The 13,972-nt window shown below is 40.2% G+C and overlaps 1 protein-coding gene across 1 annotated transcript in view; it reads left to right on the top strand.

Annotated features, from left to right (window-relative positions):
* LOC143018667 (uncharacterized) overlaps nucleotides 1–7,580 on the top strand; it is a 52,695-nt gene extending 45,115 nt beyond the window's left edge. The window contains exons 17-19 of the mRNA XM_076174255.1: nucleotides 2,083–2,242; nucleotides 2,496–2,593; nucleotides 6,721–7,580. Coding sequence (XP_076030370.1) covers nucleotides 2,083–2,242; nucleotides 2,496–2,593; nucleotides 6,721–6,763 — 301 coding nt within the window. The 3' untranslated portion in view covers nucleotides 6,764–7,580. The remainder of the gene's footprint in view (nucleotides 1–2,082; nucleotides 2,243–2,495; nucleotides 2,594–6,720) is intronic.
* Nucleotides 7,581–13,972: the final 6,392 nt, after the last annotated feature.

Raw genomic sequence — 13,972 nt, 5'->3', positions numbered from 1 at the left:
GGGAGGGATACAGGGATGACATGTCATCCAGGATGATCTAAGAGGAGATGAAATTCCCACAAGATTAGACCTGCCACTAACCAGAGCCAGACATCGTCATCTTGAACTACCTTTATCCCTTAAGAAAAAATGATCATGAAACAATTGAATTTCAGCTGAAGGATGAAGAAATAGAGCCAAGGAATGAATCACAAAGGCAAGGCAGACTCAGTTTTGGGAAAACAGGTTACTCAGGCTTGAAGAAATTCCTTGAAGAAGCAAACTGGGAGGAATTCATGAATCATCTTCATCATTGGGGGCATATGCCAGGGAGTTTGTTGCTTTGTTCACACCCTGGTGCCAATCCCCACAGTTTCTCTGAGCAAGCTCCTATGCAGCCACTCATCCTGCTCCAAACAATTCATGACATGTTCAGTCAACTTGCCCCAGGCACAAATTCTGTGGGTTCTTCATCTCTTCCACCGGGGAGACAACCCTGATAGTATGATCAGTATCAGAGAAATGTGCCATGTGTCCATATAGCCAAAGTTAACATTCACAAATTATACTGGTAACTGGCTTAAACTGAGTCTCACAGTATAGTCTTTGGCCTGATACAAAGTCATTCCAATGATATCTCATGATTCTCTGAAGGCACTTAGTACAAAAGCTATTGAGATGCCTCTTCAAGTCAGCATTCAGTGCCCATGTCTCACAGCCATACAGCAATACAGGGAGCACAAGTGATTTGAAGATTCGAATCTTAGTCCTCCTGCATGAATAACAACAATGCCAAGTGACTGAAGCCCCTCCTGGGGAAAGGTGCCACCTGCATAGAGCTGGTGGCTGGGGATGTTTGCTGTAGTTTGGCCCCCAACTCTTGGGGTTGGGGTGGTGGTTCCATGATGAAGATGGTGCTGCACCAGGACCAAGACTGGTATATGTGTCATTAATATGGTCCCCACACAGAGTGAAGGATATAAGCAAGATCGAGAGAATACAGAGGTCAGCAACCAAAAGGTCCCCAGCCTGACAGATAAACCATATGAGGAAAGATCAATAGCATTGTGTCTGCCAACTTTAAAAGACTGAGGAGAAAGAGGTAACATGATTACAGTATTCAGGTCACTAACGGGAATAGATTCATTGATAGACGAGATCTCCTGATTAAAGATGGGAGGGCTTTAAGAGGTCATGGAAGTAAATTAAGACCACATGTTGAAAGAATGTGAAAAAATAGTTTTCCGTACATATGCATAAATACTTGGAATAACTTAGGAAGTGATATAGCTCAATCTCAAACAATACATGAGTTCAAATCTAAATATGATAATTGGAATTCAAGGATATAGACCAAGTTGGAAGTGTACATGAATTTGAATCTAAGTATGATAAAAAATTAGAGAATAGGAGATGGGACCCAACAAGATTGAGTTGTTCCTTTCCTGTATACTACAGTTAGGTAAATACTACACAGCAGAACACCCATGCACACCAGGAAACATCAAAACATCACCCAAATACCTACATCATGTACAAATACTCTCTTCTCTTCCTCCACAACCACCAACCTCCAGAAGTATATCCATAATTGTATCACTCACTGCTCCATCAACAAACTGAAAGACAGTATATTGCTGCATGCTAAACCCCTTGATATCCATCCTTCTGAATCCCTTCTCCCCCTGAAAGGACAGAGTCCACACAGCCAGACTGCTGTGCAGCCACCATCCAGCCCATCTAAGCTACCAGAAGAAGCTGGATGAGTGCATCACAGATAACTGTCCAGGATGCAACACATTACCCCTTAATGTACAACACATTGTGAAAGACTGCATTGAACACAATCACACATGCCAACAACACAATATACACACTATAAAGGATTTGTGAGAAAACCCTATTCCAGCCATGGCATTCCTTAGGTTATCATAGCTCAAAATAGTCTCAGCATTTGAACTCTCAGATTCAGGTGTCTCATAATTGTATGCCACACATAAATTTAGAATGACTTGTGATAATACTTGTGATGTTAATAATGTTCATAATTTTCCCTAATAAAAGTGTGCAAGTTATCTAACTTCTATTTTCTATGATTTACAGTGCTGAGGGTCCTATCCTGTTGGAGAATCCTGTAGTTTTGAAAATTGCAGCACAGCATAAGAAGACAAGTGCCCAGGTGCTTTTGAGGCACTTAATTCAGCGTAACGTAATAGTCATCCCAAAGTCATCAAATCCTGAAAGAATAAAAGAAAACTTCGAGGTTAGTAATTTATACATGAATTTCATGTTAAACTGGTCAGTTGAAAATCCAGATTCTCTTGCTAAGTGGTCTTACTCGTTAGCTGTCAATGTAATGTCCGATTTCAGTCATGATGCATGCTTAGTTGAACTCCAGTTGCTAGTTGTATGTTGGTTAATGGTGCTGTTGTGTTCCTCAAAGCATCTAACAAAGCAAGAAAGCACTGCTTGCAACATTGTCCTTCATAATAGTATATATTCTGGTTCCATTTTAGGTGTTCAATTTTGAACTGACTGCTGAGGAGATGGCAGAGCTGAATAATTTGGATCGAGGGAAGAAAGGGAAGACGTTTACATTCGCAGAGATGGAAGGGTTTGTATTCTTTATTTTTTATCTATCTATACAAGTATACCTGCTTATAAGGTAGGTAGCCAAGTCAAAGGCATGTACTTACCCTCAGCCTTTCCACTCACATCCACCACCCTTTTCTCCCTCTCATCTTAGCTCCTCATGGATGACAGATCATCCCTGTATCCAACCCACTGCCCTAGGTCAGAAGCAATATAGCAAGACACAGAACACATACGAAGTAACACATACAACCACTCCTCGTTTAACGACGACAATTGGGACCAGCGCGCCGTCGTTAACCGAATTGGTCGTTAAGCGAAAGTGTATACATATATGTACATGTACTGTATATACAATGTCCAGCAATACATGTATCTTTATTTTCGTGTATTTCCCTCTTTTATACAGTACATTAAAGCTTTATTTACTGTTTATTTACGGTGGTTATGTTCCCGAAATTACCGTATATGACCAAATCCACGTATGCTGACATTCCATATTGAATACCGGGGTATTTTTTTAGTTTCAACCATGGGTGCAATATAGCAATAGAAAATTAATTATTAATTTTGTAAATTAATATGTATCAACGTAATATGCAATTTTGTGGGCGGAAATGAAAGTAAAAAATACCATGCTACAAGAAAATATGCTAATGAACGAAGTCGGTAGCATAGGATCGGGATGCCATCTTGTCGTATGCCAACATCTCTCACGACGACGACAACGAGGACGAGCCGGATGACATCTAATTTGCAGGTAATGATTTATCAAACACAGGTTAGTTTAGTTTAGGTTAGGCGAATTTATCATCCTTTCATTTCCTCGACATCGGCATCTATCATAACAAACATTACCATTCGTCCGACATGACTTCGTTACTTACGAAATTTGTTTTAGCACCTTTTTTTATTTCCGCTCACAAAATTGCATATTACGTTGATACATTATAATTTACAAAATTAGTAATTAACTTTCTATTGCTATATTGTGCCCATGGTCGAAACTAAAAATTTACCACTACCGGTATATATTGTACCCCAGGTAGTTTTTCCAGCTTGCAGGATGGTAATGTAGACCTAAGCTTCAGAACACTTTACCTCACAGCTAATATCCACCGTACAAGTTCATTTATAACATCATACAAATTTGCCTCAGCCAACTTAATTATCGTACACGACGTCATAACTTCGGGAGATTTACGTTAAACGAATATTGGTCTGTCATAAAGCCCGTCGTTACTCCTAGTTGTCATTAACCGAGTAGGTCGTTAAACGAGGAGTGGGTGTACTAATAAATATAAATAAAATAAAATAATGACTGTTTCTTTATTCTACTTATATTTCTTAATATGTGTTAATTTTTTTTGTACATGAAAAAACTTATATTTCATCAAATTGGTATATATATGTTACACGTAATTAGAAATATATGTAACTAGTTTTTTGTGGTTTTCATTTTATTATGAAATTCAAATGTGGAAGAAGTAGAATGAATGGAAAAGTGCAGAAACAGGACAAGGGTAGAAGGAGAGTGGGGAAAGTTAAAAGTGACAATGAATGAGGTAGTTTAAGATAATTGCAATATGATAGGGGTTGTTTGAATATTAGATAAATATTTCCCATAAGAAATAATGTAAATTGCATTAATCTATGTTGAAACCTAAAACACAGTCTTTAGGAAGAAAATCAAGCATAAGCACACATGGGAGAGGGTGGTGGATGGAAGGGTGGTAGATAGGGCTTTGGTGGACTATGTAGTGGTAACCAGGAGAAAAGTAAGAAGAATTTTGGATGCACATGTTCTTAGGGGAGAGAGTGGGGGAATATCAGATAATTGTTTTGGTGGAAGGTAAGTTGAGAGTGGAGGATAGATGGAGAAAGAGGAAAAGGACAGAAGGTAGGGAAGTGTTTAAGGTAAACTGCTGAACTTCTGTAGGATTCAGAGGGATGGACATCATGGGGTCTGGCATGCAGGAATATACTGTCTTTCAGTTTGTTGATTGAGCAGTGAGTGATATGATTATGTATATACTTCTGGAGGCTGGTGGTTGTAGTATTTGTACCAGATACAAAATACAGTGTCATTGTCAAATAGTAGTTAGCATGGGGCACCCCTTTAAAAAAGACACACCTCTAGCTGTTGAACCACACTGGCTGCAGTCTGTAATCTAAACTGGCACCACACAGAAAACTGCAGAGGTCCATGATCAACCAGTGTCAGATACAGGTGAAATGCATAGTGGGTAATATCTATTCCAATGGACCTCCACATCTTGAGATTTGATTCACTTGTTCACTTTTGAGGAGCAGGATTGATGGAATGACACCTCTGGTAGTTAGCCACTGCTTGTTGAAGTTAGGGTCTAGTGACAGCTTGATTGATGCACTTGACAAAGTATAGTGTCTGTCTGATGCCCAGATGACCAGAATCTTGATGCTCCTTTGTGATCCACTGTTGTTGATCCATTGTACATACTGCAGCACATGATGTTTCACCATTCACCAACAGTTAGAATTGCTCTCATGATATCCTCATTCATAAAGATATCTTCCACATACCCTGATGCAGCTCATTTAAAGCTATCATTTTGGTTCAGAACTTCAGCAATGATTGCTTTCACTATGGGGGCAATGCTAGGGCCAAATCCTAGTCTGGTTAGGCAAAACCGTTCACCCGATGACTATCTGGTAGGACCACACCAAAGTATATATGTGTACTTCCAGATAACTCCATTCTCACAGTTTGTCAGTGCACATGTCTGAATCTGCAGTATGAATCAATAGGTAAGAATTGAATTCTCTATAATCCAGTACTGGCCATATTTTTTCTTTATTCTTTTTTAATATATTTTTGATTTCTGTCTCAAATTCATGCTGTGTCTCTGTTGGCATGAGATATTCAGAGACTTTATTAAACAGATGCTGAGGTGTTTCATTTGAAGTCTACACCCTTTATACAGTCCATATTTAAGATATGCTGTCAAAACACACTTTAAAGTTCTTTTATAATACATCGATGTTCACCACATTGTCAATTACTGCACTACACATGCCCTTTTGACTACCAAGTTGCACTTCACTGGAAGATTGAACCAAAATTTCACCTACGGCTGTAATGCCCTTCATACCCAAAAAGATGTTGAAGTTCAGTGATCTAAAGTTCACTACTAACACATCAATATCTATTGGCACACTGTCCAGGACTACGATCTCCTCTTAAGGCAATTTCAGGCCATGTGGTTCAGCAGGCTGCAGTTGTAGCAGATGCATTTCTGTCTTGTCACCAGATGGTGGGATGTCAACCGTCACATGTCTGCAGTAGCCACTGTGTGGTAATCTTCAATCAGCAATGCTTGTACATAGTTGAGTATCTGGTTGAGTGTCATAGCCTCATTGTGGGTCTCTGCTTGGAGTAGTTGACAAACTGTCTGGCAGGCCAGCGACAAAGGCATAAATGAGGGTATAGTCACTCATGCTACAAACAAAGATGATAGGTTGGCAAGGTACATGTCCACTGAATTGCCTACTTTCTAATGTTGAGCAGCAAACAACTTGTAAGCAACAAGCTGGTCTACAGAGATTGTTGAATATAGAACAGTTTTTACTATTTTGGCATCTTTTGTGTCTTCTCTCAACTCTTGGTAGACAGAGAATGGTCTACTGGTAAGTCGCAAGGGTACTGTGATCACAGTGTCCATAATGTCCCTCATTAGACACACAAGTTCAAGCTTCTCAAACCACTCTGCCATCAGCTGCGAAATGTCATCAAATTCAGGGAAGATCTGTTCATTGTCGCACCCTAAATAGCTTCTAGTAAAAAGTTAGGAGCTTTTATTTCTCTTTAATCCTGGCCACACAGCGATTATAGTAACAAAAAACATCAATCAGGGTATGAATAAATGTGCTGAGAGCTCTGTGACAACTCCTGCACTGCATTGTGCCTGTTACTACCATGTCTGCTACCTGCCACTACAGCAGTGTCCCTGGCAGTTTAATGACAGTTATAATAACATGACATTCAACTAAAGTGTCATAAAGCAATGCTAGTTGATACAGGCAGGTAACATTGTTTTTACTTTGATTCAGAGTTTTTTCTCAGGAACATGTTAAACTTGAGGACTTATATAAATTATTTATTAATTTCAGAATGGAAAACCAACCTGAATACCCATTTCACTTACCTTACTAAGAACAGGAGCCTATGTAGATCAGTGGGTAGTATTCCTACCTTATATGCCGGAAGTGCAAGTTCAAGTCCCAGAAGTGCCAGATACTTGTTCAATTAGCACCTTTGTGGCTTCCCAACCTCTCTCAGCAGTAGTGGATATCATAGGTGCAGTAAACCATTGTTGAATTTCAGTGCCAGCACCTAATCAGCATGGGTGAGCTGATTACTCTGGTTTCAGAGTGCTTTTGCAACCACAAACATGATGACATTCATAAAATCCCACATGCACTCCACACTATACATACACTCTTAACATGCAGGATTGAGTCACCAAGATGAGATACAAAGGTTGTATTGACCATCTAGGGAAGAAAAATCTTGCATTGGATCAATGAAATTCAACTCTACTGAGAACTGATTGGAAATTACACATTCTTTTTAAAGCTGAAGAAGATTAGTGTTTGGTGATTTTTTTGTGTTAAATCATGCATTTAAGGTGAAAGCCTTCAAGAATCTGCCTCTATGCTTTTGGAGAGTTTTTTCCTGAATAGCTTTTTTTTTTTTTATTGTAGCTTTACATTAATTGTATTGATGGATACATAATATTCTGGATTTGTTTCATCATACTTGATGTCTCAAAATATTAGTTTCTCTAGAATGATATGCAAGACTATTTTTTACTGTCCAAAATTTGTTGTTTTTTCTTTAGTAGTTATTTTTAGATTTGTCTATATTGTCATTGTTTTGTTTGCTCATCTGCAGTACAGTTTATAAAGGTTAAGTTCTTTCTATATCATAGGCTTGAGTTATTTTGTCTAGCTAGCAATAATGTTTTAATAAAACAGTCATTCAGTATTCTACAATATTTTATTTTATCATTATACCAGGATACAGGAGATTTTGATAATTGAATAAGATCTCTGAAATATAACACCAAAAGGCCTATTGAGGCGATTGAGAGGATTACTTTCTTCCCATGAGTCCAAGATTTATGACCTAGAATGAAAGCTTGAAGAAGCCACAAGCCTGGCTCAAAAAACAGAAACTTAAAAGGAAAAATGAAACTTGGACAAGTGTGAGAATTAATCATCTCACTACCATAAAAACAAATGAGACCAGGACAAAATCAAATGAGGATAAGATCACTGAACTGTTTCAGGTACAAGAAGGCTAGTTATCCGGTCAACAAAGGGATACAGTAAACTTTAAAGTGATCATGGAACAGTAGAGGAAACTTTCAGACTAAAAGGAAAAGTGAAGATTGCTGAAAAAATGGAATCCCTTGTGAGATATATACAGTAAACCCTCAATATAATGGATGATATGGGAACAGGGGTCTGTTGTTATATCCGAAGATCAATTATAATAGAGGATCCGTTATATCTGATGGAAATACTGGACAGATCCGTTATACCCCGAAATTTGTCCGGTATTAGAAATTAGTAGGATTAGAAATTACTGTAGTTGATAAGACCAGATGTGTTATACTTTTTGGCTGGTGGGATGACCACATCACTTCATGAAAGGCATGCCAAGAATATGAGATACTACGGAAAACTATCACAATGATTATGGGAAATGACTCAAATGGAATTGATCAGTTAATCTGTTGCCCCTGGTCTCTCTTGTAACAGCCTCCGATAAGTACCATGAATCACTTGGAGAAGAGATATTGTATTGTTGTTTAGGTATTGTTAGTATGAGGCACAATAGTTTGAGGTGTCTTCTGTGTGGTGGTTGTATCTGGGGCAGTTTAAGTGTGTGACTAGGCCTATTCTGTATTGGTATTGTACAGCACAACAAGCAACCATGCGACATACTGAGAGAAGCAGTGGGAGTCAGAGCATCATTTACTTAACTAGAACTGACTTACATGTGGCCCGAGGCCTGTATTAATACAGCAGATAGGCTACTTGCGGTGTTCATTATGTGAGTGCTGCATTCTCATCGGCTGACAGAATGCAAAGAGATAGAAAAGGTGATGTGATGCTCAGACTCCAAGTATGTATGTCACGTGGTTGCTTGATGTGTGTGCGTGAGATGATTCTTCGACTCCCGCTGCTTCTCTCGGTACATCGCGTGGTTGTTTGTTGTGTGTGCTGTACAATAATCCCCCCTCAAAGTTGGTTTGGTTTCAGAAGGCGCCCCACTCGCGAGAAATGAATGGGCGACGTGTCGCTGGTGTCGAGGTAGGCCGGTTTCAGTCGGTCGATGGAGGCCCAGTCTGGTTTGCAGGAGACAGAGATGCGGAAGGTCTTGTCTTTCCGTTCGAGGACGAGGCGGGACCTGTGTGGGGTCGCGTGAGCAGTGATGCGTGTGCGTTGGTCTTGAGGAAGACGTGCATAGAAGTGTGGAGATCCTTTGGTCGGTATCTTTTGACCTCCCGGTAGAGTGTCGGCACACAGGCGAGTTTACCGACGGTTCGTCGCAGCTGCTGCAGGCTCTCGGGAGATACCTGTGGAAGAAAGAAATTTTCCGGGCACGACGAGGGGCAGGCCGAGGACCAAATCCACTGCAGACACGTTGATGTTGTCCTTCATGGTTGTCTGGAGGCCAAGGAGTATCCATGGTAGTTGGGGCAGGCAGGAGTCGTTGCAAAGTGCCATAAGAGATGCCTTGAGGGAGCGGTGGGCTCTAGGAGTTAGTGTGGTGGGGTGTGGTATCCAGGAGTTCAGCGAGGGACTGCCACAGGTGCGACGTAAAGGATGTTCCTCGGTCGGAGGTGATATGCTTCAGCAGGTCGAATCTGGTGAACCAACCACTGAGGAGGGCTGTGGCGCAGGACGAGGCAGTGGCGTCCTTTATGGGGATAGCCTCCAACCAGCGGCTTGATCTGTTGACAATGTGGTGGTCACTGTAATAGTCTGGCTTTTTTTTTTTAGCCGTTTTTTGTCCAGGTACATCCTGGCGGAGGTGCCGAATCTCCTATGGTAGTATCACGGGTTGTGTGGAGGTGATCTGGCGCCGTTGTTGTTGCTGGTATTTGTTGGCTGGAACTGCTGCTGCGGTAGTAATCTCGTCCTTATTGACGACGTCGTTCGCAGCGTAGATGTCCTGGTTTCTTACTGGAGAGGCGTGGGTGTCGGAAAGGTGGTCCGCCATTTTCGAAGCTTCGCCGATGGCCATGTCCTTGGCGTTGCTAAGGACGGATCGGACGGTCGCTGGGAGGCGCAGGAGCCACATCTGTCGGATCATGTCGACGCCTATGCTGATTCCGTCGGTCTCGGGTGAGAAGCTGGCAATGGACAGAGTCTGGAGGTATGCTGCACTTGGTTTAATGTTCTCCAGTAGCAGTTAGAGAGTTGGATGATTTTTGTTGCTCTGGAGGCTGCCGACACTCATACTGGATGACGTCGTCGTGTCTGTCAAGTCGTCGAAATATATGCTGGAACACGTTCTCGGGGATCGCCTCGAGAACGCAGTCCGCCTTCGTTTAAGACAGATTGATTTTCCACAGGTGAAACTGGGTCTCTGCCCGGCGAAACTAGGAAGGTACGTCGACCTTGGAGAAGAGTGGCACCTTCAGGGAGACGACGTGGAGGGCGTCGGCAGTGGACAATGTGGCGTCGGGTATGGGGGCACCAGCAATGGGAGGTGGGTCTATTTTGCCACCCCGGGTCACCAGTTATAGGGGTCAGACACTAAGGCAAGGGAGACAAGAGAGGTGAACAATGTCGTTTTATTCACTCAGCTATAACTGAAATGCGGCCCAAGGCCTATTTTTATACCGCTGGTATGTGAGCCACCCGGTGTGTACAATTCATGAGCGCTGCATTCTATTTGTTTGGTAGATAAATGACTCACTGGTCACCTCTCTTCTTTTCGTAGCCTTATCGTCTGACCCTTACACTATTGTCTTAATGACGAATGATGTCCTGAGCGCAGTCGTGCTAATGTGATTCTTGTCTGGTATGGGAGAGTTTTCTCTGTGGGACTTATATCTGGAGGTTGTTGCTGTAGTGTTTAGTTTCATGGTCTTTCTTGAATGGCTTGATTGATTGTCTGGGTGTGAATATATGAGTAGAGCTGCGGGACAACGATAAAAAAGTCGCCCTTATATCTCATATATTTATATAGAAACCCCCTCTACAACCCCACCTTGCTCACAGGGGGTTATCTATGTACAGTAGATATATAAATTTTAGTAGTGATTCATTTTAGGAAAATTTTCTGGCGTTAGAAGAAGAAGAAGAAGAAGGAAAAAAAAAAAAAAATGCTTGAAGCATTCTCCCATGCCACTACACATATTCCTGTGTGGATTTTTGTGTGCTTTGGGTGGTAGGTTGTGGTAGATGTTCAGTAGTATGCTGCTGGGGTAGTTTTCCATCGGAGTGTGGTTCCGAAGATGGATTAGGTCAGATTGATGACGTGTTTAGGTAAATTCAGTTCATGAGAAATGGCTCGCGACCAGTGAAAATAAAAATTAGATCATAGTTTTGGAAACTTGCACGAGAAAACTGATAAGATTTAGATTAAAAAAATGCAACGGAAGATGACAATGCAAAGATAAAGATATGAGTACTTTTATCTTTTTTTTTTTCTTTTTTTTTTATCAAATGTAATTGGTCCTTCCTCCTATTCTAGAATTTTCTCTACATTATTCTCTGGCTCATTTGGTTCCACATTATTTGGTATATTCAACAAGATTTTAAAGTATTTTTTCCATCCTATTTTAATTTCCTTAATGTCTATTAAACTCCTCATTTTCATCTTTAACAGCATATGACTGCGATGCTGATGCCCTTCCATAGTTTAAACTATCTTGAAAATTAGCTTTCTTATTCTTAGCAAGTCCTGTTCCAGGTCTCTCCCTATTTTCTGCCACGATTTATCTTTTCCTGTTTTTTTTATTTTTTATTTATTTAACTCTGCCTCTCTTCCAGCTTTAACATACTCTTCTTCTTTAACATACTCTTCTTCTTTAACATACTCTTCTATTCTTTCTGTTCTTTCTTTCTTTCTGTTCTTTCTTCTTTCATACAGCTTTAACATACTCTTCTTCTTTAACATACTCTTCTGTTCTTTCTGTTCTTATCCATTATCGTTTTTTTTCCATATTCTTTTTGACAGCTTTAACGTTTTCGGTCCAACAGTTTTTTTTTTTTTTTTTTTTTTTATTATTATTATTTTTTTTTATTATTATTTTTTTTTTTACACAACTTTATCGTTAAGTCTTGTGATAGCCGAGTGGAAGCCGTTCCACCGTTCTCCCGAACCTCCTCTTCCAGCATCTTTGGTTCTACTTTCAATCTGCATTTGAATGTTGCTTTACAGCCTTCATCTTTCATCTGGTTCCACGGTACGTAATGAATTCCCTTTCTCCAATAAAATCACGGTCACCCATCATCAATTATAATTTCATTGAAGATGTTGTGGCAGACTTTGAGGATTTACAAAAAAGCTATTCTGCCATAGAAATATTGCCTTACATACGTATATACATATCCCAAAGTCTTTTTCCCCTTTGCAAAGGGAGGTAGAAAAAAAAAAAAAAAAAACCATAAAATCCACTCTCACCAATTCCATCTTCACTTACTCCACTCCCGTTCAACCCCGTCCCTCCCTCTTATCTTAGCTCCTCCTGGATGTCAACACGTGAAAACTCTAGATGGAGAGATGACCTTGGGTTTCTTTTTGAACTTTGTGAAGCGTATAATTTCTGCCAGATGGAGGGAAATGACAGAAGCTGCCCTTCCTTCAAAGCGTCAGATGGAATTCACGGACAGCCTTTGCACCGATTACTTTTTTTTTCTTCCTCTTCTTCCAAAATGGAGAAATCAGCTGAAAGAAATTCCTGACTTCATTATAAAGGATTACAAAGGATTATAAAGGCGGAACATGCCGACAGGAGACCTTTTGGTCCATAACTAGGTCAAATGCAGAAAAAATGAATAATGACAAATAAATAAATAAGTAAAATAAATAAACAAATGAATAAATAAAAATATATTAATATAGATAATAATAACTAAAATAAATAGATAAATAAATAAATGCAATGTACACTCGCAACTACATTGGCGAAGGCATGGTTCTCAAATCAACACTATTTAGAAGACACAATGAGCTGTATGCTGCTGACTCTAAATTGAGGTGTCCTAAGGCTTGATGTTTTTCCACCCTCCACTGGATAGAGGAGTAATCAGTGCTTGATGTGCCCCGTTCATATATGGTGGCCGAGCGAGCTGTGAAGCAGATGGAAGAGCTTCACAGCACTTGCCATACTGACATATATCTGAACAGCAAGTTCTTAAACAGTAATTCACAAATTTAAATCCCTTTTTAAAGTTTACTGTACGCTATGTCATTTGCAAATGAAGACTTTTGTAAACAGCAGATTTTTCTTTAGGTGCGGGATTTTTTTTTCTCAGAATTTAACAAAACAAAATGCATTTTTGCGAGATTTGGGAAAACGTTAATTGCCTGCCACCACAGGCTTTTAAACCCGAAAAACGCCATAACATATATTACTACACAATTTGTGTGTGTGTGTGTGTGTGTGTGTCTGTGTGTGTAGTTCACCTTGGTCTTGGATCACGTGTTGGACTCGTGATCGACAGTTATTTCCCTCACACAAGAGAGCTCAGAGCTCATATATGACCTATCTATGGGTAATGCTGTGACCTTAAATGCACACATATCCCCAACTCCCCGGCCACGAGAGTTGAAGTAACAACTCCCAGAGCAGTGATACTGAAATTATTTCAACCTTGGGCGGGATACGAAACCGGACCGCCGTAGTGGTAACCGGGAACTCTACCAACTGCGCCACGAGTGTTTACGTGTGCGTATGTGTGTGTATGTATGTACCTAGTTGTATTTACCTAGTTATATTTTACGGGAAGGGGAGCTATGCTCGTGGTGTCCCGTCTTCATATCTCATTTTATCTAAACTCTTTTTAAATTCATGAATCGTTTTTGCACACACCACTTTTTCGTCTACCTTGTTCCAGATGTCTATTACTCTGTGGGGAAAGCTGTTCTTTTTCAGGTCCCTTCTATAACTGTCTTGATTTTCTTTCCATGTCCTCTTGTATGTCTACTATCCCATTTCATTAGATCCTCTCTATCAATAGTTTCTATGCCTTTCATGATTCCATAAATAGTTATCAAGTCTCCTCTCTCTCTTCTTTGCTCTAATGTCTGTAGTTCAAGTTCTGTTAGTCTCTCTTCATATGATAGTTCTGAGAGTGTTGGTGCTAATTTTGTAATTGCTCTTTGTATTCTTTC

Source organism: Oratosquilla oratoria, chromosome 35, assembly GCF_046742065.1.
Source record: "Oratosquilla oratoria isolate Oo_2021 chromosome 35, ASM4674206v1, whole genome shotgun sequence".
Classification (NCBI taxonomy): domain Eukaryota; kingdom Metazoa; phylum Arthropoda; class Malacostraca; order Stomatopoda; family Squillidae; genus Oratosquilla; species Oratosquilla oratoria.
The sequence above is the reverse complement of the archived record's forward strand: the minus strand, read 5'-3'. Positions and strand labels throughout refer to the sequence as shown.